This window comes from Aspergillus aculeatinus, assembly GCF_003184765.1.
Source record: "Aspergillus aculeatinus CBS 121060 unplaced genomic scaffold BO66scaffold_77, whole genome shotgun sequence".
Classification (NCBI taxonomy): Eukaryota; Fungi; Ascomycota; class Eurotiomycetes; order Eurotiales; family Aspergillaceae; genus Aspergillus; species Aspergillus aculeatinus.
In genome coordinates, this window is record NW_020291546.1 from 42,197 (window position 1) to 70,144 (window position 27,948).

The following is a 27,948-nucleotide window of genomic DNA, read 5'->3' on the forward strand; positions in this document are numbered from 1 at the left end:
TGCTCATGCTTAGCTTATCTGGGCTTTCTTTATAATCTCACAATACAACGAAGATAATAAAGAAGGCTCTACCCTTTGTTCAATAAATGCACTCTTATTCACTCACAAATTACTATTCGAGGCTCGAGCTTACTAATTGCAGTCTTGACTCTCTCAAGAATTGCTCTATGACTAAGCCTTAAGCCTGAAGTCCTTTACGGAAGAACCTGGTTCTCGGATAGCTTCTTTAACGATCCGCGGCAAAGTATACTAGTACCGTACTCCTTTTCGTCACGGACTACCAATGGACCTTGGAAGCGAGAAGCCTTCGACTTCGCCAACACTCGTGCTTTCCGTGACCCAGACTAAGACCCCGTCGCGGTTGGCTGCGATGCTCTAGGCAAGGACCGGCAGATATCGCAAGCTCCTACATACACCTACATCCATAGGAAACAATGCTGTCCGCTCACTGCGCTTTGGTTTTGAAACCTCCTTGTTTCAGCTCCAGTGACCTTTGCGCGAGATGTGGGTATCTTCCTACTGCACTCTCAATCACCAGAGCAAGAAGTTCCTGGTGCGATACTCCATGGTGACGAGCCGTCTCGCTCAGGAAAGAATACCCTGGACATAATCCAGGCAAAGGGTTGACCTGAGTAGTTTCAGCATGACTTTGACAATTCCTAGGAGGGGTGGCTGATAACTGACCTCGATAACATGCGGTCTCCCATCGGCTGAGCACCGAATATCAACTCGTCCCACGTCACGGAAGCCCATGGCTCGCCACACCCGCAAGGCGAGCGCCTCGACTGCCGCTACCTCCGGGTCCCACGAGTCGATCGCAAACTTCATCACATCTTTATCGTTCGCTCGGTTCTTGGCATCGACGTCCAGGAACCCTCTCGTGAACGGATCCTTCTCACTCTCGGATTGTGTCCCGTGGCGTTTCTGCGCAGCCTCCCAGTCCAGATGCAAGGTCCCAAGCACACGTGCGGTCTGACCGGTGCCGATCAGACTCACCGAGTACTCACGGCCAGCAAGATAACTTTCGACCAGGATACTTTGCCCAGGAAACTGACGTTGCAGCTTTTGTACCCCCAGTTCAAGCTCCGCTTGGTTGTGAACCTTGGAGAACGGATAAATGCCTTTCGAGCTTCCTTCACAGGATGGCTTGATGAACAACGGATATGCGGTCAACTCGACTGCGTGAGGGCTTGCTTGCACATCTTCAAGGGGATTCTGGGACGTTGGTGGGACGACGGCAAACGGCGCGGTGGCGATGTCGTAGTATTGGAACATCATCTACGAGGCAGGAATCTGGGCTTAGCACGATCGCGTCGCTCGTCGAGTGGACAGAGTTGATGCATGAGAAGAGGGTACCTTGGTCTTTGCTTTGTCGAGTGTCATGGTCAGGGTTGCAGCGTCCGAAAAGACGCAGGGAATGCGGTATGCTTCCAGCACGCCGGGGATTTGGGCCTCGCGAGCGGCGCCGTGCATCCCCTCTGAGATTGAGAACCCTAAGTCCCATCCCCGATGCTCCCCCTTCGCAATGCGCTGGATCAGCTCGTCCATGTCCCCCACAGGAACCACTCGATATCCTAGTCCGCGGAGCGACTCGATCATGCTGTCGATTGCCTCATCTTTGTCCAATTCCAGGCATTCCTCCAGGCTGTAGCCTTTGCTTAGGTACAGCGAGATTGTCTCATAGAAGAACGCTATCGTGATTGGAGTGAGGGTCATCGTTTCGAGTGCTGTAGGCTTTTGGCAATGGGTACCGTACTAGTCGCGAGGCCCAATTGAGGCCCATCACTGGTTCTTAAGATGGTGTAATGAAGAAACTTCGGTCTCAAGGCCAGTCAGAGTGTGCGATGGCGGGCGATCATCCCTTGCATTACAAAGAGGCGGTGGACACGTCAGCATGGACATACATTGATGCATTTCGCGCACGCAATGCCAGTTTAACACATCACATCTCAGTGGCCGATCTGAGTAAATCACGCTTGGAGTCAATTTACGCTGTGCAATGTCTAGACCGAGTTTTCCGACCGAGGGGCTATAAACCGGGCACGGTTGGGCATGGGGCATTGACTTCCCACACAGCCGACAAAACCACCCACCATGACTCTCTCCTCACGCACTGCGAAGTCGAGCGTTGCAAAGGTGCGATGGTCATCGGTGGTCAGCAGCCCTCAGTTCCATCCATCGCCCACGGGGAATTGGGAATACTGGCGCAAGGTGCCCGCCTGGATGGATGTATCTCGGAACGAGTTTTTGAACTACAAGTGGCAGGTATGGTGACTCTATCTTGGGGCTCTCCTCTACATTCGCAGTCTGATCATCAAATAGATGCACCACTCGCTGCAAAACACCCCGTCTCTGCTTGCCTTTCTGTCTGGAGTCCTTCCGCCCCAAGTCACAGCACCGTCAGGTCACGGAGAAATCACTCGTGACGAGGTGTTGAATGATGTGGTGACCGGACTCAAGAAGGCACCGATGGCTACTCGACTGACACCCCACATTCTGGCACTGATCAACTGGGACGAGGTCTACTCCGATCCAATTCGACGCCAATTTATCCCAGTTGGCTCCTCGTACCAGCCCGACCATCCCAAGCTCACCCTCGACTCGTTAAACGAGACGCATGACTCACCGGTGAAAGGCCTGGTTCATCGCTATCCTGACAAGGTGCTGTTTTTGGGTAAGAATATGAAACCTATCTCTTGAGTGATACTAACCTGTCACAGCCAGCTCTGTGTGTCCGGTCTACTGCCGGTTTTGCACCCGATCCTACTCTGTAGGGGCGCAAACTGAGTCGGTCTCCAAAAAGCGATTTCTCCCACTCCGAAAATACTGGGAGCCGATGTTTGATTACATTGCGCAGACCCCAGCCGTGACTGATGTCGTCGTCTCCGGGGGCGACACCTTTTTCCTTGAGCCACCGCAGCTGCAAGAAATCGGCGAGCGACTCCTGAGTCTGGAAAACGTGCGACGGATCCGCTTCGCGAGCAAAGGACTGTCTGTTTGCCCGTCACGCATCCTGGACCCAGATGACGAATGGGCCAACACGCTGATCGCCCTCAGCGAGCAGGGCCGGGCGCAAGGCAAGAGCATCGCCCTACATACGCATTTCAACCACCCGCAAGAGATCTCCTGGATCAGCGAGCAGGCTGCGCAGCACCTCTTCTGTCATGCCGTGACGGTCCGAAATCAGACTGTCTTACTGAATCGGGTCAACAATGACGTCCACACCATGAAGCGATTGATCCGGACGCTGGCAGACATCAATGTCCAACCGGTGAGTTCTCCTGCGGTACCTCTGCCGGAGGAGCATGTCCGATTAACAGGTCCTACTAGTATTACGTATACCAGGGGGACATGGTACGAGGAGTGGAGGATCTCCGGACCCCCTTGCGCGACATTCTGCACCTCGAATCGCAGATCCGCGGCACGATCGCCGGCTTTATGACCCCCTCCTTCGTCGTCGACCTTCCCGGTGGCGGTGGCAAGCGGCTGGCGCAGACTTATGACAGCTATGATCCCTTGACGGGCGTTTCCAGATTCACAGCCCCCGGGGTCAAAGGGGACACTGTTCATGAGTACCATGACCCCATGTGGTCCTTGCCTTCAGCAACAGAGGAGACAAGCACGGAGAAGGTAGATTTTAGCTCGTAAAAATTGCACCTAAGCACTCAGTAGTTATTTGATTCAGGGGTAAAAATGCAAGGGAGTGCAGCAGGTTGCATCCAAAACATACCGATCATGGCCCGCTTCCCCCTTTAGGGCAAACGCCGCCCGATCGGGGATTCGACTGTAAAATCACTTGCTATCTATCTCTTCAAGCGAGCCAAAAACCTGCTTCCAGACCTCTCCAATGTTCGGACACCTGCTTCTTTGTAGTCTGGATTTATGCCAACACCAACGCTTGACTGATGCATGCCATTGTCCCGTCATGAGTGAAGAGCATATGTTAGAGACTTTCCCATCCTCTGGACGTGCGGATGCGGACATCGAGGAAACCGAGGACTTTGCACCCCCGCATCACCGACCACCAAATGCACTTCTCTACGCTATCTTTGTCGGTAAGATGGATCTAGACACCTGGTCCATTCTTTACCGCAGCATTTTTCACTGACCAACCAACACCCAGGGTGCTTCATTGCCAGTGCGGACGAGGCGCTGATGATCTCGACCTACACCTCGATTGCCTCCGAGTTCCAGCAGCTCACCCTGGGATCCTGGCTACTGGTCGCGTACAACTGCGGAAGTTGTGTTGCATGCCCGGTGGTACGTACGCCTCCAAAGTCGAGACATGGATATCATGCGTATCGACTAACCCGTAGTGGTGCCTGCGTAGATTGGCGCTCTGTGTGACATTTACGGTCGCAAAAAGACACTGTTGGGATCATATGCCGTTTTCATTGCCGGTAGCTTCCTATGGTATAATTGGCCCATAGTCAAGCTGGTCCGGTGTGATGCTAATGTTATGCAGCGGTGTCAGTGGCTCTCTGGTTACGTTAGCCGGATCGAGGGTGATTGCTGGTGTAGGCGGCGCTGGAATGGTCGCAATGACCTCCGTTATCATCACAGGTATTCATCTTTCATATCCGAACCGAGGTGTGCCAATTTGCGATTGACTAAATGTTTTGCTCAGATTTGATCCCACCCCACGAAGTGGCACTGTATGACGGCTACTCGAGCACTATCAACATGCTTGGCCGCAGTGTTGGACCTCCCCTTGGCGGGTTTCTGACGCAAACAGTCGGTTGGCGATTGTATGTATCCCTATTCCATGCCGTACACATTGAGGCCTGATGCCTTTCAGGTCGTTTTTGGGTCAGATCCCCTTCGCCGTACTGTGTCTTGTTGCTATGATGTGGGGTAAACCACCACCACTGGCTCACCTTGACCGTCAAGTGCATGGAGAGCCCAAGGAATCACACAAAAAAGACATTGATGTCTCTGGTATGCTATTTCTGACATTCACGGTTGTGGCTTTGAGCGCTCTGGTAGAGTATGTGACTGCTCCGGATGCAGAGGGTCAGAATGCAGCGGTCATTTTCTTTCTTTTGGTGGCTACTCTGGTGGCTGGTGTTGGGTTCGCCGTCGTGGAGGGATTCTATGCTACGAACCCGCTGCTACCAGTGCATCTAATAAAAGGACCCTTCGGGGCTTGGTGTCTGATGGAGCTTCTAATTTACATTGGGCGTGGCGCGGTAAGTCTCCCTGATAAGAAATTGCTCTCTGCCCTAGGACATACTGATGCACGGAATCATGGATAGCTCCTAACGCACCTAACTCCGTATCTCATCCGTGTCGAGGGCTGGAGTGATGCATGGGCATCTTTTGCGTTTGTTGGAAATGTTCTGGGTATCGCATCTGGGGGGCTTGCGGCTGGATATGCGATAAAAAGGTAGATCAGCATTCAGGTTCCCGCTGTGTTGGATTGACTCACTGATATGTACTCTTGGCAGATACAAGCGATATCGCAAACTCGGGATATCCTCTCATGCCCTCACCACTCTTGCCTACCTCCTGCTTTTCGTCGAGTGGCGCAATGGCTGCACGATCTGGCAAGCTGGTCTCCCCTCACTCCTGGGTTTAGGAACCGGGCTCATGTACACCGTCAATTTCATCGGCTTGGCCACCACCTCTCCGAAAGAAAGTATGCCCGCGTGTATTGGTACGATTGAACTTTGTGAATCTCTCGGGTTTATTGTGGGTCCTGCCATTAGCACCGCAATGATCCAGAAGATGTTTGCATATAGTCTCGCGATGACCATGCCCAGGGTGCCTGGCCTGTCCGAAGTAAGTTTTCGCCTAGTTACCAGAACTACTCCCATTGCAGTTCTGTGGTTGATTCGCTTCAATTAGACAATTCATCACATCCTCGATGACGCGCGGTTTTCCTTTACCCTTGGCGATGCCATCCAGCAGATCGCGCGGACTAGCTACCTGCAGGCTTTTCAATATGTACCACGTATGAGATACCCTGGATGCAAGAAATCCTTGACGCAATTGATGCACATCGGGGTTACTGACAGAATCTCTAGTCTTTGCCACGGTTTGCAGCGGAGCAGCGTTGGCTATTTTCATGCGTACCAATACCGGCGACCTGTTAGAATAACTAATGATCTGATTGTCTGGTGAATGCCATTCAAAGTATCGCGGTGCAACCAACGGGGATGACGAAGCTACTCCCTTCAATTGTACACAGTATTCAATCAGTCAAAAATGCACGAGCCAGACCAAAGCTTTCTAAGCTTTCTGTACCAACAGGAAGATCCCGCATCCTGATGAGATTGATGAACAAAGAAGCAAAGAAGCTAGTGAGAGACACCAGCAAGACTGCCCTCAAATTGGAAGTAATCATCATTTGTCGGGCTGTCTGCCATGCTCCGGCTATCAGTATGACACAAAGGAGATTCTATACCAGGAAGGAGGTGTATTTCACTCGGAACCGTCGATTCCCGTCTATAAAGGATGAAATTACAACTCTCGCCCAATCTCATAGCACATTCCATCTCTAGTGGCCCAAGTATATATTCAACATCCAACTTAGTATAGCCGAGATGATTCATAACTTCCATCCCACCCAGCAAAGAGCTTCGTAAGGATTTCACCTCTACTACAGAACGTCGGACTTGAAAGTTACCACATCTGCATATTTTATAATGGGTGTCTCGGGATCTCGCCATACGCGTGAGGAGCAAGCTGTTCCCTCGCCGAGCGAAGGGGAATCATCGGCATCTAAGCCTGAGGAAGACGACATCGCTAGCGCGTCGAGCGAAGACAGTTCTTCAATAGCTTCCGAAGACAAGTTCACTATTCCCCCGTTCGAGTGGGAACAGGAACCATTGAACCCTGCCACAGACGATTTAAACCTTAGGATTCCCCTCTGCGTGTATGGCCTCCTCCGACAGATCTTCCCCCCGGACGAGGGCTACCAACATACACACGTCACCCGGCACACGGGGGATGTCGACTTTCAAGTGCTGCACGTGGACCACCCTACTACAGGAAGGTTCTTTTGCCTAATGTCTGGACCCACGCCTTCAAGGGCCCCGTTCTGGTATTCATATTCCGTCTGGCTCGCGATGGAGCTGGATATCATGGAACGCCTCACCTCCCCGGAAACACCGATCACTGGGATGATCTGGCGCATGGGTGAATTTGGGCTATACGAGCGCCGTCGGATAGACGGAAGCATCGTCACGCCGCCAGGGACCATCTTTCATGACCGAAGGCACTCTTTCGATGTCGTCGAGTATTGGCTCTTCCTCGTGGAGTATCTTCTGGGGTTCAGGGGCGATGTTCACTATCGTGACATCCCAATGATCCCTGACGGGGCATAGACCTAGGGCTCATCTCCACTGTGTAGATCAGGCCTTTACCTGGCCCAGGCGTAGGCGTAGTTTTCTTAATCTTTCCACAATTCATTCTCCGATACAAAAGCCTGCCATTCATTATACCTGTTCTTTAGAATCTCAGATTGTTCATTTTGTCTCTTCGCAGTCTGCTGCTCACATTAGCTACTAATACTAAGCGGTAAATCATAACAGTGTTCATGAGTCAAACAACGTCAGCCGTCCAGGCGTCCTCAGATCTTAGATAGGTCTAGGTGGTCGGCTTTGTTTCATAATAGATAGCAAAATGGCAGAAGGGTAAAAGCCCGAGTGTTAGAGCTTCGAAAGGAGAGCTGGGAGCAGATGAAAAGGAACAATGAAAAGAAAAGAAGATGTAAAGCTCTTGCTATAGCAAATACACTAAATCTCAAGGCTAAGTTACGGGACCTCGATTCCTCGGGACTTGGGATCAGCGAATACTTGGGCGGATATACAGTTAGAGATGGCCGGGTTCCTTGACACTACCGGGATTTTGAACAAAAATGGTGTCAAATGTTTTACCAGCATCTTGGTGGCATAGTTGATATCATCATTATGACCCTCTTGGTCTCTCCTGTGGACCGAGCTGAAGTCACCATGCAGCTTTCATGTACTGTATGGACCGTACTGTAACTTAGCCATTACACTGGCAATACCGGAGGTAAGAGAGCTACACGTGAGTCGGCTGCGGTAATCTTGCGCCCCCGCTCATCTGAGCAAATAAATAATTAGCAGGAACCACGGCATTTCTTTCTCAGACATTGCATCTGTTTTGCATCTAATCCAGAATTGTACTGTACCTCACGATGACACCTATTCCACCCGCCTGGCAAGCCAGAGCCTCAGCCAAGCGTGAGGCGATCCTCTCCGCCATTCCCACCGAATGGCGCATCCCCGCTCCCATCCCCACCCCCGACCTCCAACCCAATGTGACCGGAACATACATCCAGCAATATCTTTCCCCGCGGGAGATTGAAATCACTGAATCCGACACCGAGGACATCGTCTCTCGCACGACAACGGGCACATGGACCGCCGTGGAGGTCGCATCGGCCTTCTGCCACCGTGCAGCCCTGGCTCACCAGCTCGTTTGTCTCCTCCCCAACCATTCTCCTCTAACCCGCACAACCCCCGTGCAACCCTAACCACGAAGAATAGGTCCCCTGCCTGCTTGAAATCTGCTTCGACCGCGCTCTGTCCACCGCAAAAGCACTAGACAGCTACTTCACCACCCACCAGAAGCCTCTAGGCCCACTCCACGGCCTCCCCATCAGCCTCAAAGACCAATTCCACATGTCGGGGGTGGAAACGACCATGGGCTACGTAGGCTGGATCGACACCTTCGAAGGGAAGCCACGCACCTCTCTCCCACCCCACGAACGAGACCAAGAAAGCGAACTGGTCCGCCTCCTCCGCGCCAGCGGGGCAGTCTTCTACTGCAAGACCAGCGTCCCGACCACCCTGATGGCCGGGGAAACCTGCAACAACATCCTGGGGTACACGTACAACCCGGTCAACCGCCACCTCTCCGCGGGGGGCAGCTCGGGTGGGGAGGGGGCATTGCTGGCGCTGCGGGGCTCGACAGTGGGGTTCGGGACGGATATCGGCGGGAGCATCCGCGTCCCCGCCGCCTTCAATGGGATCCACGGCCTGCGGCCCTCGGCCGGGCGCTTGCCCTTCGAGGGAGTGGCCAATTCGATGGATGGGCAAAACACTATCCTTTCGGTAGTCGGCCCGATGGCGACCAGTGTCCAGGGACTCAAGCTGTTGGTGCAGGCGGTGCTGGCGCAGGAGCCGTGGTTTGTGGATCCCTTGGTGGTGGAGATGCCCTGGCGCCATGCGGCGGAGGAGCGCGTACGGGCTGCGGCGGAGGACAAGGGGCTTGCTTTTGCGATCATGGAGGATGATGGCACGGTAAGACCCCATCCGCCAGTTCAGCGGGCGCTGGGGTTGGTCAGATCGTTGTTGGAGCAAAAAGGCCACCGGGTGAGTGGTGTCGCTTGCGGTGCAATGGATTCCAAACTTACCTAGTGTTTAGGTTATCGATTGGAATCCCCCGAGTCATGCCACAGCTTTCGATATCGCGGTACGTGCTGGACCCGGATTCCAACAAAAAAAAGTAAGAAGAACGCTGACCGCACAAGATGCAAGCATGGCACATGGACGGCGGAACAGACGTCCAAGCCCACCGCGCGCTCGCCGGCGAGGAACAGCTCCCTGAGTGCTTCTTGCAGCCGAGTGCGCACCTCAGCGCTGCACAGGTGGCAGCCCTGAATGTCAAGAAGCGCAACTATCAGAAAGCGTACATGGACTACTGGAACTCCACGGCCACACTCACCGGGACCGCACGGCCGGTGGACGCGCTGATCTGCCCAGCTTGCCCCTCAGTGGCGGTCCGACCAGGCAGGTTTAAGTACGGGGTGTATACCACCTTTGTCAATGTCCTCGACTATTCCAGTGCGGTTCTCCCGGTCACGAAAGTGGATTGCGTGGTGGACGGGGAGCACAGACCGGCTGTGCCCTTGAGTGAGATGGATGCTGAGGTTCGGTCAGACTGTAGGTATCTGTCTGGTGAATATGAATGAAGCACACGCGCTAACGGTCGCAGATGAATGCGACGATTGCCATGGCTCTCCAGTTGCGCTGCAGCTGGTGGGCCGCCGCTTCGAAGAGGAGAAGGTGTTGAGTCTGGTTGAGTACGTTGAGGGTCTTATTAATGAGGCTACCCAGAGGATGTAGCCATCGGGGTATCCTAATGTCAAATTGGCAAAATTCTTTTTCAAGTTGCGGTTGCTGGCATCTTCTCAATTTGTATTCATTTACCCCCTCGAGGTAAATTTATTGCCTTAAACTATTATGCCAGCGGCACTAGTGTCGCATGTCTGTGGCTCCCCAGTACTCCCCTTTTACGTTTCACGTTGCATAAAACTGCACCCTCTGCGACACGACGAACTTCGAATCCTCTACTGTCATCCTCTGAGTAGACAACAATTCTCCGCGCAGCACTACTCCGCCTCCGCCTCGCCCTCCCCGGTCGACACCGCAGCATACCTCTGTCCCCCTTTCAGCCACCGCGTACGAAGAGCATAGAATCCCGCCCCAATCACCCACAGCACGATCAGAATAGCCGCCTGAAACGGCGCAAACACCGCCCCACGCGTCACCACAAACCCACTCACCAGCGCAAAAACAATCGGAATCCCCAGAAAGGGCTTGTAGGGCCGCTCGAGGTCCGGTTCGCGGAAGCGCAGCATGATCGCTCCAACCACCGTCAGGAAAAAGAACGAGTACTCTCCCAGACCATTGAAGGTCAGCAGATCTCGGAAGTTGCCAAAGAGAATATAGAAGATTGGCAAGATGGTCGATAGGACGATAGCGTTGATGGGTGCATCGGAGCCGAGGCTGTAGTTCGGGTCGGAGGAGGGCCGTCCCAGCTGACCGATAACTCCCAGGAGTTGCGGCAGCCAGTTCCTGTTGGCAGCTGCAACGACCATCCGGCCCGCAACAAAGGAGTTGCCCAGCAGAGATCCGGCGACTACGAGACAGATCAAGATCGCGGCGATGATGCCGGCTGCGGGGCCTAGAAGATGCGTTATGGCGGTCTGATGGCTTTAGCTGCGCCCACGAACAGAGACAGTAGGATTGAAACGTACAACAGCCACACTATCAGTCGTGGAGACCACGTTCCATGGTAGGAGAATGTAGTATGCCGCATTTGCCGCAATGAAGCAGAGAATAATGATAGGCACGGCGGAGTTGATAGCCAAGGGAAGCTGGCGCGCCGGGGCGGAAAGTTCTGCGCTGATGTAGATCGCCTGGAAAAATGTCAATGACTCCGCCGGCCGCTGTAAGAGGTGCCTTACCTTGTCCCAGCCAGAATAAGCCCACAGTGCACCGTACAAGGCGGTCGAGTAATACCCCAGCATCTCCCACCCAGCGACGTCATGCCAGTCAATCAGCTTTCCATCCGGAGTGACAGTGTTGCGATAGCCGAACCAGGGATTCTGGAACCAATCTCGGGACCCATGGGCACTGTCGGACTTGGCCAGATGGGCGATAACAACACCAAGCCCCGCTAGCACCACCGCAGCGATGGTGACGAACTTGGTGCTGACGAAGAACCCATTGAGCCGCGTGCTGACCTTGGTACTGATGGAATTCGCAACACTGACCACGACAAGGATCAAAATCGACAGCAGCTTGTGCGACAGTGCAGCAGCCTGATCAGTCACGCCAGCCGCCGAGTAGATGCTCTCGACGAAGACGATGCTGAGAATGGCCAAGGTGGCCGGCATGACGGCAATGATCCACGTCCAGGCTGCCAGAAAACCACAGAGGTCACCGAAAATATACTGCAGATACGGCTGCACACCACCTGGATGGTATCCTTTTAGCGACCGAGAAAAGCGGGGATGGCAATGTAGTGGATGGATCGGTACCTTCACCAGGAATGGCAGTGCCCAGCTCGGCCATAGTCGTGGCGCCGGTCCAGGCTAAGATCCCACCCACAAGCCATACCACAAGGGCCACTCCGGGCGAAGGAACATTGGTGTCGATTGACCCGGGGGAAGTAAAGATTCCACTTCCGATCACGATGCTGATTACGATGCCGAAAGCTTCGACGGTGCCAAGGTTTCGCTTGAAGGCACCGGGGCGGTGATCTTCCACGGTCGCACCTTCTTGGGCAGTGGCTGCATAGTTTCTCTCATCTGGCTGCGTGAGGAGCGGCTGGATGGCTCCATCCTGGCTGTCACGGGTAGAAGCCATGATTGCGATGATTGTTGGGTAGTGGGAGGATGTTGATAAGCAGAGAAACAAATGCGGGAGTCACTTCGATGCGATCACGCCATCAGACGCGCAGACTGATGCTGCCTCTACCCCGCACTTGATTTCCCCGTTGAACCTGAACTCGATCGGGAAACAGAAGAGGCCGGTGGATGTGTCCACAAGAAGGTCACTCACTAAATGTCTCCGGGAGAAGTTGCGAGAATGGAGAGAAGCTGGTTTGATATTATCGTCGCTGACCGCCTGGATGGTTGACGCTCACATGTGACTCCTCCCTTATCCGCTGCCACTAAAGTCATATGACCAGTTCCTGTGTGCCTGAGGCATCATCCCTCTCTCAAACCCAACATTCAGAAAGGTACTGTAGTGTATGGATTGCATTTTAACTGACATGCTTACTTGCTTCCTTTTCGCTGAGTCAATGAGAGGTGGTCAAGCTTTGATCCTACTACAGTTCGACACAGATAGTTTCGTCATGTGATATTCGGGCTATCGACTTGTCTGTACACACACATTACATTACTCTAAATCTAACATGATCTCTAATGTGTCGCTTCGTCGAGGTTGATGTTTCGGCTTAATACAAAAACGACATTGGGGTAGCAGCACCGCGCGAGACGCTGCGGTACTCGTGGACGGCAAGGTGAGTTCCTCCCCCCTTTACTGTCTCATCATCAGACCCAGGATCGGGAGGCGTGAATTCTCCGTCAGCGATGGGCCGGATGTAATAATGGTGGCTATCTTCGACCATGCCCACGTGCCAGCGATCCTGAAGTTCGCGACCCGTGGGCCCTCCTCCGCATGCCCCATGCAATCGTTCCGTCGGTGGACTATTGATCGCCAATGCGAACATACTCGAAGGCTCGGTGAAATCATTGAGGAGGCGGCCGCGAACTTCGACCATGAAAAAGGCCATGAAGAGGACACTCGTGAGGAAGGCCAAGACAAGGACGACGTAGAAGCTCTTCTGCCAGTTGACGGCGTGGCCAGAAGCATAGCCCGATGACTGAAGAGTGGCGTTAAAGATCTGTTGCACCGGAGAAGGGAGGATCTGATTCGCATAGCCGCTATAGTTCCAAAAAGGAACGTAAGGGGCATCCTGACTACTAATCATAAGAGTGACACTGGTCAGGACCGCTATGGCTTCCGCAACCGAAGGTACGTTGGCATTCAGGGACGCAGTGTTGCTGCTGTTGTCGTAGGCAGGAACCATCTGGGTCAAGAGCCGTTCAATGCTGGCGTCTTCTCCTGCGATTCCGGATCCTAGACTGACGGCATCCAGCCACAGCCAGCCAACGCTTTTCCAATTGATGTCGTAGTTGTCTTCTACGACACCCGGAACCCGACGGCTGTACTGGAGCGTGTCTGTGGGATCTTCACAACGGGTGCTCAGCTCGGCCCCGCTTGAGTCCACCTGGTATTGGGCCGAGCACAAACCAGATTGCTTGGCTTTTAATGCACAAAGGACATAAGCGGGATCGTGACCGGTGGGGGCGGTTCCCAGCAGATAGAGAGCAGATGAGTTCTCTACCTTGGCATTGAAAATCGTGTTGTACTCGGTCGGATAGATTGGGAAGACAGGAGCCGGGTGGTAGGTGCCAGGCGCAAAACCGAAGACCTCGTCCACCACAGTTTGATTTGTGCTCTGATAATATGCGGGAGCCTCTGTGTACCACGTTGTGGAGTTGAAGGGCTCGTGATCGGGCCATTCCGTGTAGATGATGGGCTCCAGCTCTTCCTTCGACAAGCCTGCACAGAGTACATTGACCGCCGGGGCAGGCACGGAGGCTTGGAGAATGTACTTCCCGTCTCCAGTGGCCCCATTCGGCTGCCGGATCCCATTGCGAGGATTGCGCGCCGCCTCGTATAGTCCTCCATGGGGAAACGCGGCAGTAACATTGTTCACCATTCGTTTGTATTTCTGGGAGGTTGCCTTCATGTCCGTGACCTCGATCCAACTTCCAGTGACGGTAGTATTATCGTACAATGACCCATGAGGCTTGATACGCGTTCTCAGTGACGTTGAGGTTGCATTGTTCGCCTGCGCTAGCCCACTCCATTGTTGCATGTATTGCTCGAAGTCGTGGTAGGCCCGACCGACAATCTCCATAGAAACGCAGGTCTCGTTCCGGCCGGCGGAGGGGTCGATCGTAGCGGTGATAGGAGTGTCGCACTGGGCTTCGAGGTAGGTGGGATTCGCGAAGGAGGTAGACACGTTGCCATAGAGTATTCGTTCGTAGACGGGGCCCATCGCTGACTTGGGGGACACTGCGAGGTGACATGGAATCAGCACTAGGAACGACGGGCGAAGGGAAGTCGATCGGTCGATCTCTTACCAAGAGCTTCCGCAGCAGTGGTGTAAAGCATCGAAACAAGAGTCGCAATTAGTGCAATAATGCCCAGGAGAGTACCTCCAGAGTAGCGCAAAGTCTCCCACTGCATGAACAAGGACCCCGGCTGCGTGATCCACATCCGCAGACTCATGTCCGAGATGCTGATGCCTCGCGACCCTCGACGCAGGGCTCTGCGGCTGAGCAGCTGGCCCACAAATGCTACACTGACCGTCACATAGCACAACTCGATGGTTTTGGCGAAGAAGGCGCTGAGGAGGGTAGCTGAGGAGGGCGCCAGGCCACCGGTGTCGCCGATGAGGCTGCCATAATACGGTTTGAGGCAGGCAATGATAAGAAACAGGCCTGACAGGAGGGTAGTGTATGTGGAAAGAACAATGAGAGTTGCAAAAAACCACGAGCAACAGCGTTCGATGACGGGTTCGCGCGAGGGGCAGTTCATCAACTGGAAGACATCGTTGGAATCTAGCTCACTGCAGGTTGTGTCACGCCGCTGCGGAGGCGAGCCGGGACTGGGGCTGGATGTAGGACTCGCAACAGGTTTGACTCCCATATCGCCATCGTCCTCGGTCGGGGAGAGGGTGGTGTTGAGGTGTAAGTCGACGTCGTGCTGGAATTCGAGCAGGTGGTGTTCAGCGGTAGATTCAGAAGCCATCCCTGGCAGATGGTTGAGAAGTTGGTTTGTTTTGATCTTGCCTCATCCGACCTGTCAGCCGCAACAAGAGGGGGTGGGGAGATTAGTTGAGGGTGAAAAATGGAGTCGATGGAGTTGTGTCAGACTTCATCCTGCGTGTCAAGCGTTTGGGGGCGATGGGGGAGGGGGGGGAAGACCCAGATTAGCCATAGCCATCAGCCATCAGCCATCAGCCCGAGAAACAGTTAATTTCAGGAAATGAGGGAATTTCCTGCGGCTGTGCTAGCCTGGTGAATCCCCGTCGCAAAGCAGTCGAGAGATTGGCCCAACACATCATTGGGGAAGACTTAGTGAATTAGTGAATTAGTTGTACAGTACAGGGAAGGACCGGGAAGAACAGGGACTAGACCAGGGGACAAAGAGGCTGGACGGACTCCATGGAGCTTGGATTCTGGATCGGAGGTGGGAAGAGATCGAAGTCCACTTGGGAAAAGGCGGACCGAGCGGTGGGGAGCAGCCGATCATCGGCCCTAGATTGGTTCGTCGACTGTCACATCATGTGACGACTCGGGATGATAGAAGCGGTGGGGAGCAGGATGTCACGTGCCTGATCTATCTCCGACTTACCCCATTGGGATTGGGCTGTAAGGCTCAGCTACTAGGTAGAAGTAGAACTGGTTGGTGATTAATTATGACCATCTGCGACCAGTCTAATGCCGTATATTAAGCTCCACATCTTCCTATCCCAAACACTGATCTTCTACGATCCGATGGCTTTCGCACTAGCCTTTGTTTCTAATTTCAAGACTTTCTTGATACATCCCGCCCAGATGGAGCGGAAAATATATCTTCGTTTCAGCCGCCGGTTAGTCTCAGAGACGTGTCTGAGCACGGTTTCCCTTGTCACCTCCAAACAGCAAGGGCACTTCGTAAAGAGATCATCGAAGGAAAGGGTAGACTACATCTCTAGGAATCGGATCATAAGGAGCCGAGGCAAAACAGATTACAGCATGTTATAGTATTTACAACAATTTGTCTCACACTGTTCAGCGACCCATGCCCATGGGAATAATAAAGCCTTCCAGGACCAATGCACGACAAGGATGGATGCCATGCGGTAAAGCCAAGACTAGCAAAGTAACGCAGCTTTGATGTAGAGGAGCATATGTCATATCCAGTCGCTAATCAATTATGTGTGCAGTCTGTACTCATGGTTCCAGCAAAGTAGAACGGGTCGTAGGGCTGTTGACGAGACTAAATATGAGGTAGTCCGCACCTACCATAACTACCCCTACAGTACACACCAGGCTGGCATCGCGTAAACATCATAATTTGTCCTATGTTTCCGAAGTTAAGTCATCCAACTGTTTTGCTTGAACAGAAGAGGAAATTTTCTCGGGCCCGTTGGCCCCCACGACCAGGGGGGCTGAAGAAGCATCCCCCACACAAAAACCTGCAATTACTGCAACCATTGGCCTCCTCACCATCGTGACGTACAGACTGCTTCAAGGCGAGGATGTGATTGGTCAGTTCTTTAACGTCTCTGCAATGGACTACACCAGAACTCGAGCCACCAAGGCAAAGGATTCCCATTCTACCAAATCGCCCCCAGAATTCCGCTTCTGTTAGCCTCAAGAGATATTCACCGAGCTATATGTGTTGCTATATGTGCTATGTGAGGCAGAATGGTGAAGAAAAGGGGTGGAGGGTCATGCGTGCTCAAAATGTATATAATGCGCGACTGAAGCTGGAGAGCAGCGGGTCTACTCCACTGACACACCAATACAACACTTCGACCATATTCTCCTGATCAAAATGAAGTTCTCAATTCTTCTTGCTGCATTTGTCAGCACTTCTATGGTAGGCAATACTCACTCTACGTCCCATATGCATACTAACTACTCAACAAGGCCCTGGTGACGACCCGGGTGCCAAAAGGGTACACCGTCGTGCCAATGACCTACAGAGGCGTTATCACTGAGGGCGGCGACGAAGTGGAATTGTCCGGAACAATTGAAGACGTCCACCAGCAGATCAAACGTCTCAATCCCGACTTCAACGTCACCCAGTCTCTCGAGGTTCGGGAGGCGGACGCCGAGGTCCACCGCATCCTCCAGAAAAGAAACAAGGTCTTCCGACCAAGATCCAAACATAAACCATAGGACTGCCTGCCACTGACACTATGGCTTAGAGTAACTTGCTGTGCAACATCGAGGGCGACCACTCCGAGACCGCCACCTACACATGGATCACCCAAGGGATCCAATATCTGCTCGCCTTGGATGGGGTATGCAAAGTGGGTGCCGGCCCTGGCACCTGCGCCCGAATCAGCTGCTCCTACGACTCGGGTATCTATCTCTGCAATGACGTAAGGGTTTTGGCTGCTTCCCCAGTTGAATCGGGACGTGGAGAATGAGGACTAATTGGCGAGCAGAATGCGTGGGAAATAGAGCCCAAGTGCTCGTACCTGGCAACCTATGCCGAAGATATCATGACGCAGTGCTATGACGGGATGTATATCAACGGCCAGGAGTTCGATACGGACAATTACAATGTCATTGTCGCCGGCGACCTTTGCTAGAAAGACATTGGCTTCCCCATCAACGGGCGGGAGACAACTTTGTTGCTGTTGGGCGGACTGGTTTGCTGCGAGGAGCATGCTTGTCTTGTCGTTGTGTTTTAGTTTGTACTGTAACATTAGTTCATTCGGTTCGTGTTTGCTAAAATAACGGATGTTAATTGTGCCGTGTACATATACTCAACCACAATTTATGGTACCTGTGCACGTAGTATCAGCAGATAATCAATAATTCGTAGGGTGACTTCGTGGTTTGAACAATTTGGAGGTTGGAAACCTTTCAATTGAGCACTGCTCGTACCTGTAAAAGCAGAGTAGCAAATTAGCTAGGGAAAAATTGCAGGTAGTAAAAGACCCACCTCGGAGCATTATAAGCTCCCACAGGTAGTGGAAGGTACTACTACCAGTGCTCCTTGATAATGACTTCCATGATGTAGGCTATAAGTCTGGCATCATTTCGCATATGGAACACGGCTTTTCCTGCAACATCGATAGGGTAGCCCTGGCCATCTTCTTCGAGCCGATAGAATCGGGAGAACTTACCGACGACGACGATCCCAAAGACAACTTTCGGCTCCTCCTGATCGGGGAGGTGTCTCATCGTATGCACCATCTGTGTCATGAGGTTTGCCTCGCGGTCCCACCGATCGAGATCGTCATCGCTGGAAGGGAAGCGCTCCAACTCCACATTCAAGAAGTTTGCGCCTACCCACCTAGACGATGCCGTGATGCGCACACTGAGCGTTCCCCGGTTGTTGATGGCAGAAGTAGCACTGCTCACATCGTAACCGGGGAAATTAGGCCCCATGTGCTGCGACGGGAAGAAGTGCTCAAGGATTTTGAGCCAACATCCCAGCATCTGCATTGCGTTCACCTGATCGTCTGGGATTGAGTTGGCAATGCCAGTCACGGCGTCGGTGCCATCGTCAACCGCGGCAGAGAACATCTGTGGGAGACTTGGAATCTGAGTTTGAGGCTGAGGCTGAGGCTGAGTACCGGATTGACCGGCAGCCTGCTGATTCTCCGCCATCTCGCTTGCAATAGTAGGCGTCCGCACCACTTGGCTCTGGTCAGTCGCGATTTTCAAAGTTATGCTATGTTGGTAATTTTGGTGGATGGATAACCGACAGGTAGCGGGATTCTCCAAGTTTATCGTTGTACCAAAGGAGAAAAATAGGGGGACTAGTGCTTTATACTAAGTCTACATCTTGAAGAGACGGCGCCGAAGCCATTATGGTACTGGTAATTCCCGTGGAGAATGTTGCTTAGCGAAGCATTCTCACAATTTCCGGTAAGTATAGGAAAGGCTGTCGACAAAATCGGCGAAAACCGCAATGCTCGTCCCACAGAAAGAAAGGTCTCAGAGCAAACCCCGGGATGTCAGCAAATTAATAGTGAATAGATGGGGTATACCATGAGATCTTCCGCCGAAAATTGTTGACAAGAGAACAAAGAGTTTGATAGCTTTGTACGTACAAGTTCATCGGAGACACGAGAACATGTGTATGGAAGTACGGTACTCCTATCCAGTCGCTATGATAGCAGCTGCACCATCCCCGGAAATAACTGATTGTGTAGAACTGCTATATACTGAATACCATGCACACTGCATATATCCACCCTCGCGGCAGACAGACATCAAGCAGAGCACAACCCTGCCAATTTATCCACAATACCAGACTCAAGTATAAGCCATAATCGAATTAAACGTCCAAAAAGCATACTTGAAATCCCCCGGCACATTCTTCACATAATCCTCACAAGACCCATACCCAGTTTTGGCCGCGCACCCGGAACTCGACCACGTCCCACTCGCCCAAGTTCCACAGAAAGTGGTGTCGATGACAATCCTTTGATTTTTGACATGTGTGGACATATCACACCCACTTCCATTATTACTCTCAAAAACCGTAGTCGGGGTTCCCCAAGTATCCGGATTCGGAGAAGACCCCAAGGGCCCGCTTGCGCCACTGGGAATGGCACCCCGGGGGAAGAACCAGATGCGTACCGCTTGGGCGGTCCACTCCATGGCATAAACACCTCCACCATTGTTGTTGAATCCCGATCCGAAGCTGTTGGTGCGCGGGTCGTTGGCGTCGCAGCCGCCGTTGGCCTCTTCGGCGCAGTTGTTCCACCGGTCCTTGGTTGCGGTCATAGCAGGGTTGGAGGTAATGGTGCATTGGCCTTGTTTGTTGCTGACGTGCAACGACATCTGGTTGTTCTGGGCGTTGTTGGCGTTTTCGACGATGTCAATCTCGCCGCTCTGTGGCCAATCGTCCGAGGCGGCGGTCATCCAGAAAGCGGGCCAGGTGCCGCAGACTTGTGGCTGGTCATTTTGATAAGAAAGAGGATTGGAGCATCAGAGGTGGGGGAAGGGAACCGTACCATATATGCGATATCTGCCACGATGAGAGTTCCCGGGCTGTAGGCCGTCTTGCCGGTCAGCCGGACACTCTTGCGACCCTCATTGCCGACCTTGTTGGTGTGGTCCACTCCGAGATAGATGTTGCCCCCGTTGCCGATGAGGCCGTTGCTCCAGGCTGAGGCTTCGTCGACGTATTGCACAAGACCGTTGGTCGGATCGGCCCCAGTCCAGAAGGTGAACTTGCTGAAGAAGTCTTGGTAATTGTTGCCGGTGTAGCTGTCCTTGAGAGTATAAGCTTGGGTGATTGCTGGCCAGACCAGGGCAGTTGCTGCCAGGAAGAAGGTTTTGGGTGCCATCGCGAAAGAAGTTGATCATGCAAGCTCACCGGTGGCTGCGAGAAAAGTGAAGTCGTGCCCCAGGCGTACAATATATGCGATGCGACCGAGAACACTTCGCCGAAAAGGCATCCATTGACTATGCTATATACCTATTGATGCTAAGTAACCTCGTTGACTGATTAGGGGGGGCATATTCTCTCCGAGTGAGGGCTGTTCGACCCGATCGGGAGAATGGATACCCGCTATTTCAGGCCAGGCTGACGGCCCGTCAGTGAATACGAGCCTGATGAGACAGTGCGAAACACCAACGCACCGTTGCTAATCCATCCATCAAGTAATGTGTAAAGGTCCGAGACTAGGGCATCCTTCGGCCCCAGGACTTCAATAAAGCGTTATCGTCAGGGGAAAGCACCAAGACATCGGAATCCCACGGCACCCGATTGTCTTTCAGGAAGCGACAGGTCTGCCACCTCGTCACGAAGGTCAACTTTGCGTGATTGCGAACCTGACCACGCGCCAGTATGACTTGGAGACAATGACATCAAAATGTCACACGATGAGTACGCACAGATCTTAGGTAGTAGAGGTATGGTCACCTTCAATTCACTAGTGCGTGGAAGAAGTCATGATTTGAATGTCATATCCGCCCAGACAAGGCACGACACAGAGTCGACATATCCGGCCCCGTTGTCAGGTAAATCATTATCATTCATTGCGTCTATATACCTACATACTCGTTACCCATCACGCTGCCAAGTGAAATACAAGAATAAGCGTCAGCGCCGAACCCTACATGCAACCTTACAACACTTCTGTCATCAGTTCATCAGCATGTGTATCGCACCCACCAACCCGTTTGCGCATCCTGAGCCATGTAGACAGCGTCTCGATGCTCCAGAGTCAAGTGAAACTGCAGTTGCTCTTTGCAGTCCATGGTTCCGACCAGGGCCTCGTGGGGCCCAGGGGTCTGCGGCCAGTAGGAGAAATCGGCGGCGCCGATGCGGGTGATATTGCCGGGGGCGACGTTCTCGAGAACGCGGACCAAGGCGTTGGAGCCCGCGGTGAAGTTGCGGTGTGCGGGGATAGTCCAGCCGAGGGTGCAGTGGCGGGCCTCGGTGGGCAGAGTGAAGGTCATCAGTTGGTCCCATTGAGTGGTGGCGGAGCGGGAGAGATTCAAATCCGGGGTGGGAAAGGGAGAGGCGGCGGGTTCGGTCGGGAAGATCAGCTCCATCTGCGGCTGGAAGACTTGCGTGCCTGAGGCAGGACAGCTGATTTGGGTGTCTTCCGTGCTGTAGCTATAGTGGTGGTGGTGGTTGTTGTTGTTGGCCGGGTTGTCCGGACAACCCGCCTCTAGGGCGCAGGGATCGACAGAGCAGCACCCCCGGAAGTGATTCAGATAACACGCATAGAAGGTCGTCCCTGCACCGCACTGCGTATCATCGCGCGGAGACAGCGAGTGTGGAACATTTGGGTCGGTCGTGGGAAGAGCCACAGACAAGGACAAGACCGCCGTGCTGGCAAGGAGCGCTTGTCGGAAGAACATTCTTGGAGGGATTTTTGGCAGTTCGGAGTGATAAGATGGGGAATGTGCCAGGCGAGGATGCAGGGATGTGAAGAGATCTGGAATGCAACAGATCGAGGGCGAAGGCGAGTATCTTCATTTATATGTTGGACGCGATCTCCTCTCCGCACCATCGCAGGAGGTGGATGCAAGGTGCACCCCTCATCCCTGCCAAAACCCTGGATGGGGAGATCATCATGTCCCCGGCCATTGCTCACGGAGCCCACCCTGGCTCAGGATGTTCTCATTAGCCGAATTCTTGTCCAACTGAACAACGGGCTGCCAGGTCTCGATTCCTAGATTGTACCACGATCACAGTGGCTGGGTTGGTGGAAAGATAGGGCAGGGCATCCGCGCTCCGAAAGTCCGGAGGTAGAGACAGTAACTTAGTACGGAGTAGACTCCACCGCCTAGCGGAATGACAGCGAGTCTCTGGTCCCTCCTCGATCGCCAATGCGCTATGATCTCATGTCTACATGTCCGAGGCAGCAGTGAGTAAGTTTTCGACTCACATGAGCTCGTTTGCTCTCCGCCTGCAAAGTCAATTGCATTCGGGGCTGATGATCGATGCCGGCTGCCGGGGGTGCACCTGGCCTGCAATCATGGTTCCGCTGTCGATCGCTCAGCGATCGCAACCGTCACACCAATGTGTACTTGAATTGCCTGCCTAGGGCCGAAAATTTGAGATCTGCTGGGAAGTGAGTTTTATTAGGATCAGCGATGTATCGAGCCAGTGGACAAGACATTGATCGCGTACCTAGCAACCGTCTTCTTTGGGAAGAACTCCTGTGGCGGACGATTCCGAGTCACGATTCACGATATGTTACAGCTCCTTGTGCTGAGTTGCAGGTATGCGGCTCACTATATGGATTAGGATCGAAAATTCTGTTAACATGACATAAAAAGCGGCCAGCGCTGCTGCGAAAACACCCGTAGAAGCAGCAACCGAGAAGGATGGTGCCTTCATTGAAAGAATGCTGCAACAAACGCCATGTTCCGTTCAGAAACACCGAGATAAATGCACCGAATAGAGCAGACTCACTTCATACAGATTTGAAACAGGATTTCATCCGCATTTGGGGCCATAATGATTCATTATGATGAACAAAGGAGGCTGTTGTCTTATCCCTTACCCCTCAATTATCCCTCTACTCCTACCATCGACTCCAACCATGGATTCACGTGTTCGGAAGCGAGCCGATACCGTCGTGCAGTTGGCCCCCAAGCGCCCCCAGCGTCTTGTTCTCCCACGCCGTCCCTGAATCCTTCGCCCTACAGTAGACGGTCTTGGCACCTCGCTTCCATCCCCATCGCATACTGATCGTATACTGATTGGGCATATCTCGCCCCCTACCTAGGCTCCATGTGGACCATGACCGTCGATCCTTCGCGATCAGGGTCCTAACGGTCTGTTCGAAACGATCGAACTCGGCTATTTTTGTCTCTCTTTGTCGCATGATGGAGCGGAAGTGCAGATCGGGACCTCGACCCGGTGACAGGTCATTGACCCCTCAATTGGTTTTTTTGGCAGCCAGTAACACGCCATTCACGGCAGCTCTCCTCTTCTGGCTGTCGAGATCCCATGTATTGTGCTCTCTGCTGGTGTCACCATCAGACGATGTGCACAAGCTGAGTGCTGCAAAAATAAGCCGGTGGTGGAACAGTGTCCAAGATCCGCAGTTCTGCAGGTAACGTATACTCTAACCCGATTTGGTGCTTTGTTGGAGACCAGTTCGCTCCGAGCTTCGTTGGGGCCAAAAGCACATGGGCAAGAAGGGTTCTGACAGCCACGCGAAGATCTACTGAATCCTGCTGGCACGGGTTGACGCTTCTATACTCGTATAAAGGCGGCCAGACTTCCAGGCTGTTCACATCTATCACCATCACCATCTCATTCTACAAAATCACCGGTACCCGGAACACTTCCACACTGATCTAATCTGCATTTCCGCAATGGCAATCCAAAGCACGCTTAGTTTGGCCCTCCTGGGCCTGTCTGCCTCGACCGTGGCCCAGACTGTCGATGGCTCCAAGTATAACTCACCCACTGGTGGCCCACCTTCTAGCTACTTTGCAGCGGCCTCATCCATTCCAGTTTCTGCGATTCAGTCGGCTGCCGCTAAGGCAAGTGGTGTGCCGTCGTTGGCCACCTACCCAGTCAACACCGACAAGAACTCCCCTAAATCGACCATTCATAATGACTGGGTCAAATTCAGCGATGTATGTTCGCGGGCCACAGCTTACAGAAGATCTGTGCTAACCGCAGTAGGGAGCGGCCCTAAGCTGGGTCGCTGACATGGATGTGGACTGTGACGGAATTGACTACAAGTGCTCGGTAAGTCCTTACTGTTCTTTCTATCTTTCTCTCGCGAACAGTACTGACTTCCAGATCCATTAGGGCAACGGGGATGGCCAGCCGGAGACCAACTGGGGAGCTCTCGCCGCCTACGAAGTTCCCTTCATTGTCATTCCCGACAAGTTCCTGACCGCCAACACTGACCTTCTCCCTGGGAACAACGTCGCTGCTGTGATCTGGTAAGCTCCTCAGGACATATACGTAGAGAGAAGCTGACAACCGCAGTAACGGCAAAATGTACTACGGCATCTTGGGAGATTCCAACGGCGACGACCCCGAAGTCACCGGAGAAGCCTCCTGGCTGATGGCCCGGACCTGTTTTCCCGACGAAGGCCTGAGTGGCGACAAGGGCCACACAGCTGCCGATGTGACCTGTATGTGATCTTCCCTTCTATGCTCCCCGATACCCATTTCCCAGACCTAACGATGGCAGATATCGTCTTCACCGGCAAGGACGCCGTCCTCCCCAGCAGCGCCCTGGGCAAAAACTACATCACCAACTTCACCACCCTCCGGTCCATGGGCGACAAACTGATGGGCGCATTGGCCTCCAAACTGGGCTTGGGCGGCGCCGCTCCCAGTGAAGGGCCGACTTTCTCGGCTGCGGCGACAACCCTTACGAAGACTACCTCCACAACAACCAGTGCTGCAAGTCCGACAGAAACAGACGAGGACGAGTGTTCGTGGTCGGGTCACTGTGAAGGTAAGTCCACTGTCTCCACTGGGGGTCATTGAACTAACGGCTTAGGTGCCACTTGTTTCTCTGATGATGATTGTTCTGATGACTTGGTGTGCGATAGTGGGAGCTGCAGCGCTGAGTAGAGGGGGTGATGTAGTTCCAGGGGGTTAAGGAAAATCGGACCACACCATATATGTATTATGTAAGCTCTCGTAGGATGGAATTGGAGTTTTGTTCTGAATTTACATCATTATCGTCGTTCCTCCACTTCTTCCTCCGTATCTCTATCACATCCCACATGGTCGCAGTGCCAAGCAACAGCGGTGATTCGCAACTACTGATACTTCGTGCGGCCAACCATGTCAAGCATGAAGTTCACTTCTTGGAGTCCGCACCGCATATTTGAATCATGGCGTTTACCCTGTCATTACTCAGGAGCAAACAAGCTGTATCAAGCAGCCTCATCCAGAACAGCCTGACTGCGCCAATCCACCAGAACATCATCCGCATCCGCATCCGCATCCGCATCCTCCACAACATACCAATTCCGCACCACGGCCGTCCCATCCACCACCGTCTTCCAGACCTCCGGCTCACAACTCCCCGGATACAGAATATAGCACCTAGCCTTTGGCACCGGCTGCCGCTCATTCTTGATACTCCAGGTATCCCGCAGCCCGACCGTGCGAAAGTCATCCATCACCTGCACCAACCCGGAAGGGATATCCCGATCGAAGGTCGCTCGATTAAAGATCTCCAGCGACGCGAGCGGCTGATAAGAAGGCACCTCGTGACCAGCCTGATATACCCGGGTGAAACTGAAGTTACCCAGCTGTCTCGTCATGCCCTTGACCCCCTCCGAGGTGAGGAGCGGGGTGTACCCGGCTGCGGCGAAGTCCTCGGCGCGGGAGTAGGGCACCGCCAGGCTGGCCGCTTCGCCTCCGAGCCAGTTACAGGCGAAGTCGCGGTCGCCGTACATCATGTGCACTTTCACGCCGCTGTCGAGCAGGTAGGCGATCGCGTCGAGGAAGCCGCCGTGGTCGACATCGATGGCGCCGACGAAAGCGTCGCTCACGGCGGGCGAGGCCCCGGTGAAGTTGACGGGGACGCCCAGAGCGGCGAGAACGGATTCTTGGGTGAGGTATCCCAGCCATGCTGCATTGACATCAGTACGAGGTGCACAACACTGGTCCAAGGGGGCTCACATTTTGGGGGAAATGGATCATGCTTGGGATGTGTAATGTCGTACCAGGAATGCTGGTTCCTGCTATCAGCTCTCTTGTCACCATGATGAGGAGGGAAACTCACGTTTAACTCCCTCTCATATAGCTGAGGCGCGCCCCCTGCGCAACCCTGCTCGATCCCCTCACAAATAGAAGAGATATTCGGCGACGGGACGACGCCCGCATCGCGATCCCTCAACGCCGCCTGACACTTGACCAACCGATCGCGACAACCCCCAGGACGCTCCCAATGATCCAAGAGCGCTTCGTAAGTCGACTGATTAAAGATCTCGATCCCGTACGTCTGCACCACATCAGCACCGACCACCCCAACCCAACATCCACCCCAGCAACGGACCTACATTATTGTACCCAAGGTGGATATACGACTCCCCCTGCACCAACGAATCCACCAACCCATTCACAATTCCCAACGTATCCAAGTGCAAATACCGTGCCCCAGGCTCCGCCACCCCTTTCGCGACCCGCTCATTCTGCTCCTGAAAGAACCGAAAGAACCCAGGCCCATAGTGACCGCCGTAACTCTCGGCCCACAGACTGATGCGATCATCGCGCGGCCGGTACTGCGGAAACTCGAAGAACCAGGTCTGCACGAACTGCCACAGCGCGGGCGCCGCATGCGCCGTCGTATCCGCGGTCGCGTTCACCTGCTGGCTGGCAAAGGTGCCCACCAGATGGGTGAGGTTCGACTCCGGGATTTCGGTCGTAAAATTTCCGGGGAGGATGTTGCCCCCTTCCCCGTTGGCGTTGGCGAAGATGGTCCCGTTGGTCGGCACGTCGTACGAGAACCCGACCTGCACCGGCTGGTCGAGGAAGAGGAGGTTGACCTCGTTGTTCCAGCTGTAGGGGTTGAGCATGGTCGTTTGCGCGTCTTCGGCGACGGTGCACGGCCCGAGTTCCTCGAAGAGGCCCATCAGCGAGGAGCCGCCGGGGCCGCCGTTCAGCCAGATGGCCAGCGGGGCATTCTCGGGGTCTTTGCGGGATTCGAAGAACCAGAAAAAGCTGCATTTTCAGATCATTAGGCGGTCATGGGGGGAATGCTTGGGGAGGTCGCACGTGTTGATCGGGTAGTCTTGCGGCCCACTGTCGCTTTCGTTCAGAAACCCCGGGGGCAGGTGGACGTAGCCAGAGTAGGAGCGGACACCGGGGGTGGTTTCGCAGATTCCGGGCTGTTTGGCGGGGTAAGAAACCGGGGGATTTCAAGATCGGAGGGAATAATACCTCTTTGTATGAGATGCTCACGTTCTCGTGGAGCTTGGATTGAATGATTGTCACCCCTTCGAGCTTGGGAGGGAATTGCGCGCTGGCCAGACCCAGGAGACTGGTGATGGCTAAAGTGGTCAGTACGACCATGCTGCAAGACGCTCTTTTTGTACGTTGAACGGAAATGAGAAAGGAAAAGTGAAAATACCCTTGAGCTGGTCGGAAGCGGGGATTAAGAATAGCTTGGTGCTCCGCCAACGCAGCAGCCTAGATGCAGTGGATGAGTCGACAGTAAGCCCTAGCTGAAGGCGCCATTCGGAACTCCGCCGGCGTGAGAGACACCTTCCACAGGGGTCTGATTGGCGGCTGACAGGCTGGCTAGTGCACTCCTACCTTGCCTAGGTAAGCCAAAAGGTTTATCCAATAAGCGAGAAATATCGATATTTAAATGCTGAGCGAACGGTCGATCAAGAACTGAGGCACCTGGTTCCGATAG

At 53.6% G+C, this 27,948-nt stretch overlaps 13 protein-coding genes across 13 annotated transcripts; 6 read left to right on the top strand and 7 right to left on the bottom strand.

Annotated features, from left to right (window-relative positions):
• Positions 1-445: 445 nt before the first annotated feature.
• Positions 446-1,778, bottom strand: BO66DRAFT_463911 (D-alanine--D-alanine ligase family protein; the record flags this gene model as incomplete). Its single annotated transcript, XM_025652438.1, has 3 exons — positions 1,357-1,778; positions 685-1,278; positions 446-628 (listed from the first exon to the last, which is right to left on the bottom strand). The coding sequence occupies exons 1-3, from the start codon at positions 1,714-1,716 to the stop codon at positions 446-448; spliced, it is 1,137 nt and encodes a 378-aa protein (XP_025498389.1). The 5' UTR covers positions 1,717-1,778.
• Positions 1,779-2,322: 544 nt separating this feature from the next.
• BO66DRAFT_335971 (KamA family radical SAM protein) lies at positions 2,323-3,648 on the top strand (the record flags this gene model as incomplete). The annotated part of the gene is made up of 3 exons (XM_025644261.1): positions 2,323-2,674; positions 2,721-3,271; positions 3,331-3,648. The coding sequence occupies 3 exons, from the start codon at positions 2,323-2,325 to the stop codon at positions 3,646-3,648; spliced, it is 1,221 nt and encodes a 406-aa protein (XP_025498390.1).
• Positions 3,649-3,925: 277 nt separating this feature from the next.
• Positions 3,926-6,100, top strand: BO66DRAFT_443859 (putative transporter; the record flags this gene model as incomplete). The annotated part of the gene is made up of 10 exons (XM_025651550.1): positions 3,926-4,055; positions 4,124-4,260; positions 4,331-4,413; positions 4,466-4,563; positions 4,628-4,748; positions 4,799-5,189; positions 5,256-5,386; positions 5,448-5,781; positions 5,848-5,953; positions 6,027-6,100. The coding sequence occupies 10 exons, from the start codon at positions 3,926-3,928 to the stop codon at positions 6,098-6,100; spliced, it is 1,605 nt and encodes a 534-aa protein (XP_025498391.1).
• A 547-nt stretch (positions 6,101-6,647) lies between these two features.
• On the top strand, positions 6,648-7,328 carry BO66DRAFT_406249 (uncharacterized protein; the record flags this gene model as incomplete). The annotated part of the gene is made up of 1 exon (XM_025649010.1): positions 6,648-7,328. The coding sequence occupies one exon, from the start codon at positions 6,648-6,650 to the stop codon at positions 7,326-7,328; it is 681 nt and encodes a 226-aa protein (XP_025498392.1).
• A 775-nt stretch (positions 7,329-8,103) lies between these two features.
• gmdA (putative general amidase GmdA) lies at positions 8,104-10,230 on the top strand. The gene is made up of 5 exons (XM_025642775.1): positions 8,104-8,446; positions 8,517-9,344; positions 9,397-9,444; positions 9,503-9,914; positions 9,967-10,230. Exons 1-5 carry the CDS (start codon positions 8,165-8,167, stop codon positions 10,095-10,097), a joined length of 1,701 nt encoding a protein of 566 aa, XP_025498393.1. The 5' UTR covers positions 8,104-8,164; the 3' UTR covers positions 10,098-10,230.
• BO66DRAFT_424072 (amino acid transporter) lies at positions 10,213-12,379 on the bottom strand (the record flags this gene model as incomplete). Its single annotated transcript, XM_025650150.1, has 5 exons — positions 11,798-12,379; positions 11,222-11,733; positions 11,012-11,173; positions 10,410-10,960; positions 10,213-10,240 (listed from the first exon to the last, which is right to left on the bottom strand). Exons 1-5 carry the CDS (start codon positions 12,123-12,125, stop codon positions 10,213-10,215), a joined length of 1,581 nt encoding a protein of 526 aa, XP_025498394.1. The 5' UTR covers positions 12,126-12,379.
• A 235-nt stretch (positions 12,380-12,614) lies between these two features.
• Positions 12,615-15,553, bottom strand: BO66DRAFT_396076 (uncharacterized protein). The gene is made up of 2 exons (XM_025648379.1): positions 14,480-15,553; positions 12,615-14,411 (listed from the first exon to the last, which is right to left on the bottom strand). Exons 1-2 carry the CDS (start codon positions 15,147-15,149, stop codon positions 12,721-12,723), a joined length of 2,361 nt encoding a protein of 786 aa, XP_025498395.1. The 5' UTR covers positions 15,150-15,553; the 3' UTR covers positions 12,615-12,720.
• A 1,390-nt stretch (positions 15,554-16,943) lies between these two features.
• On the top strand, positions 16,944-17,709 carry BO66DRAFT_406253 (uncharacterized protein; the record flags this gene model as incomplete). The annotated part of the gene is made up of 4 exons (XM_025649011.1): positions 16,944-16,988; positions 17,039-17,257; positions 17,320-17,496; positions 17,563-17,709. 4 exons carry the CDS (start codon positions 16,944-16,946, stop codon positions 17,707-17,709), a joined length of 588 nt encoding a protein of 195 aa, XP_025498396.1.
• A 397-nt stretch (positions 17,710-18,106) lies between these two features.
• BO66DRAFT_443865 (uncharacterized protein) lies at positions 18,107-18,736 on the bottom strand (the record flags this gene model as incomplete). The annotated part of the gene is made up of 1 exon (XM_025651551.1): positions 18,107-18,736. One exon carries the CDS (start codon positions 18,734-18,736, stop codon positions 18,107-18,109), a length of 630 nt encoding a protein of 209 aa, XP_025498397.1.
• A 651-nt stretch (positions 18,737-19,387) lies between these two features.
• Positions 19,388-20,427, bottom strand: BO66DRAFT_432586 (glycoside hydrolase family 16 protein; the record flags this gene model as incomplete). Its single annotated transcript, XM_025650653.1, has 2 exons — positions 19,388-20,032; positions 20,092-20,427. The coding sequence occupies 2 exons, from the start codon at positions 20,425-20,427 to the stop codon at positions 19,388-19,390; spliced, it is 981 nt and encodes a 326-aa protein (XP_025498398.1).
• A 697-nt stretch (positions 20,428-21,124) lies between these two features.
• Positions 21,125-22,116, bottom strand: BO66DRAFT_396078 (uncharacterized protein). The gene has a single exon (XM_025648380.1). It carries the CDS (start codon positions 21,950-21,952, stop codon positions 21,236-21,238), a length of 717 nt encoding a protein of 238 aa, XP_025498399.1. The 5' UTR covers positions 21,953-22,116; the 3' UTR covers positions 21,125-21,235.
• A 1,331-nt stretch (positions 22,117-23,447) lies between these two features.
• Positions 23,448-25,225, top strand: BO66DRAFT_233421 (glycoside hydrolase family 75 protein). Its single transcript, XM_025642776.1, has 6 exons — positions 23,448-24,190; positions 24,240-24,305; positions 24,369-24,505; positions 24,552-24,700; positions 24,760-25,029; positions 25,075-25,225. Exons 1-6 carry the CDS (start codon positions 23,924-23,926, stop codon positions 25,146-25,148), a joined length of 963 nt encoding a protein of 320 aa, XP_025498400.1. The 5' UTR covers positions 23,448-23,923; the 3' UTR covers positions 25,149-25,225.
• Positions 25,178-27,637, bottom strand: BO66DRAFT_396079 (carboxypeptidase C). The gene is made up of 6 exons (XM_025648381.1): positions 27,471-27,637; positions 27,306-27,418; positions 26,591-27,251; positions 26,314-26,532; positions 26,211-26,262; positions 25,178-26,160 (listed from the first exon to the last, which is right to left on the bottom strand). Exons 1-6 carry the CDS (start codon positions 27,600-27,602, stop codon positions 25,457-25,459), a joined length of 1,881 nt encoding a protein of 626 aa, XP_025498401.1. The 5' UTR covers positions 27,603-27,637; the 3' UTR covers positions 25,178-25,456.
• Positions 27,638-27,948: the final 311 nt, after the last annotated feature.

Bases quoted from the DNA above. Each gene is read 5' to 3' on its own strand.
- gmdA (XM_025642775.1), top strand. From the start codon at position 8,165: ATGACACCTATTCCACCCGCCTGGCAAGCCAGAGCCTCAGCCAAGCGT. The intron at 9,445-9,502 runs GTACGTGCTGGA...TGACCGCACAAG, and splicing joins CCACAGCTTTCGATATCGCG to ATGCAAGCATGGCACATGGA. The intron at 9,915-9,966 runs GTAGGTATCTGT...TAACGGTCGCAG, and splicing joins TGCTGAGGTTCGGTCAGACT to ATGAATGCGACGATTGCCAT.
- BO66DRAFT_396078 (XM_025648380.1), bottom strand. From the start codon at position 21,952: ATGTTCTTCCGACAAGCGCTCCTTGCCAGCACGGCGGTCTTGTCCTTG.
- BO66DRAFT_233421 (XM_025642776.1), top strand. From the start codon at position 23,924: ATGGCAATCCAAAGCACGCTTAGTTTGGCCCTCCTGGGCCTGTCTGCC. The intron at 24,306-24,368 runs GTAAGTCCTTAC...CAGATCCATTAG, and splicing joins GAATTGACTACAAGTGCTCG to GGCAACGGGGATGGCCAGCC. The intron at 25,030-25,074 runs GTAAGTCCACTG...CTAACGGCTTAG, and splicing joins GTGGTCGGGTCACTGTGAAG to GTGCCACTTGTTTCTCTGAT.
- BO66DRAFT_396076 (XM_025648379.1), bottom strand. From the start codon at position 15,149: ATGGCTTCTGAATCTACCGCTGAACACCACCTGCTCGAATTCCAGCAC. The intron at 14,412-14,479 runs GTAAGAGATCGA...GTCACCTCGCAG, and splicing joins CACTGCTGCGGAAGCTCTTG to TGTCCCCCAAGTCAGCGATG.
- BO66DRAFT_396079 (XM_025648381.1), bottom strand. From the start codon at position 27,602: ATGGTCGTACTGACCACTTTAGCCATCACCAGTCTCCTGGGTCTGGCC. The intron at 27,419-27,470 runs GTATTATTCCCT...CCCGCCAAACAG, and splicing joins TGAGCATCTCATACAAAGAG to CCCGGAATCTGCGAAACCAC. The intron at 26,161-26,210 runs GTGAGCCCCCTT...ATGTCAATGCAG, and splicing joins TGATCCATTTCCCCCAAAAT to CATGGCTGGGATACCTCACC.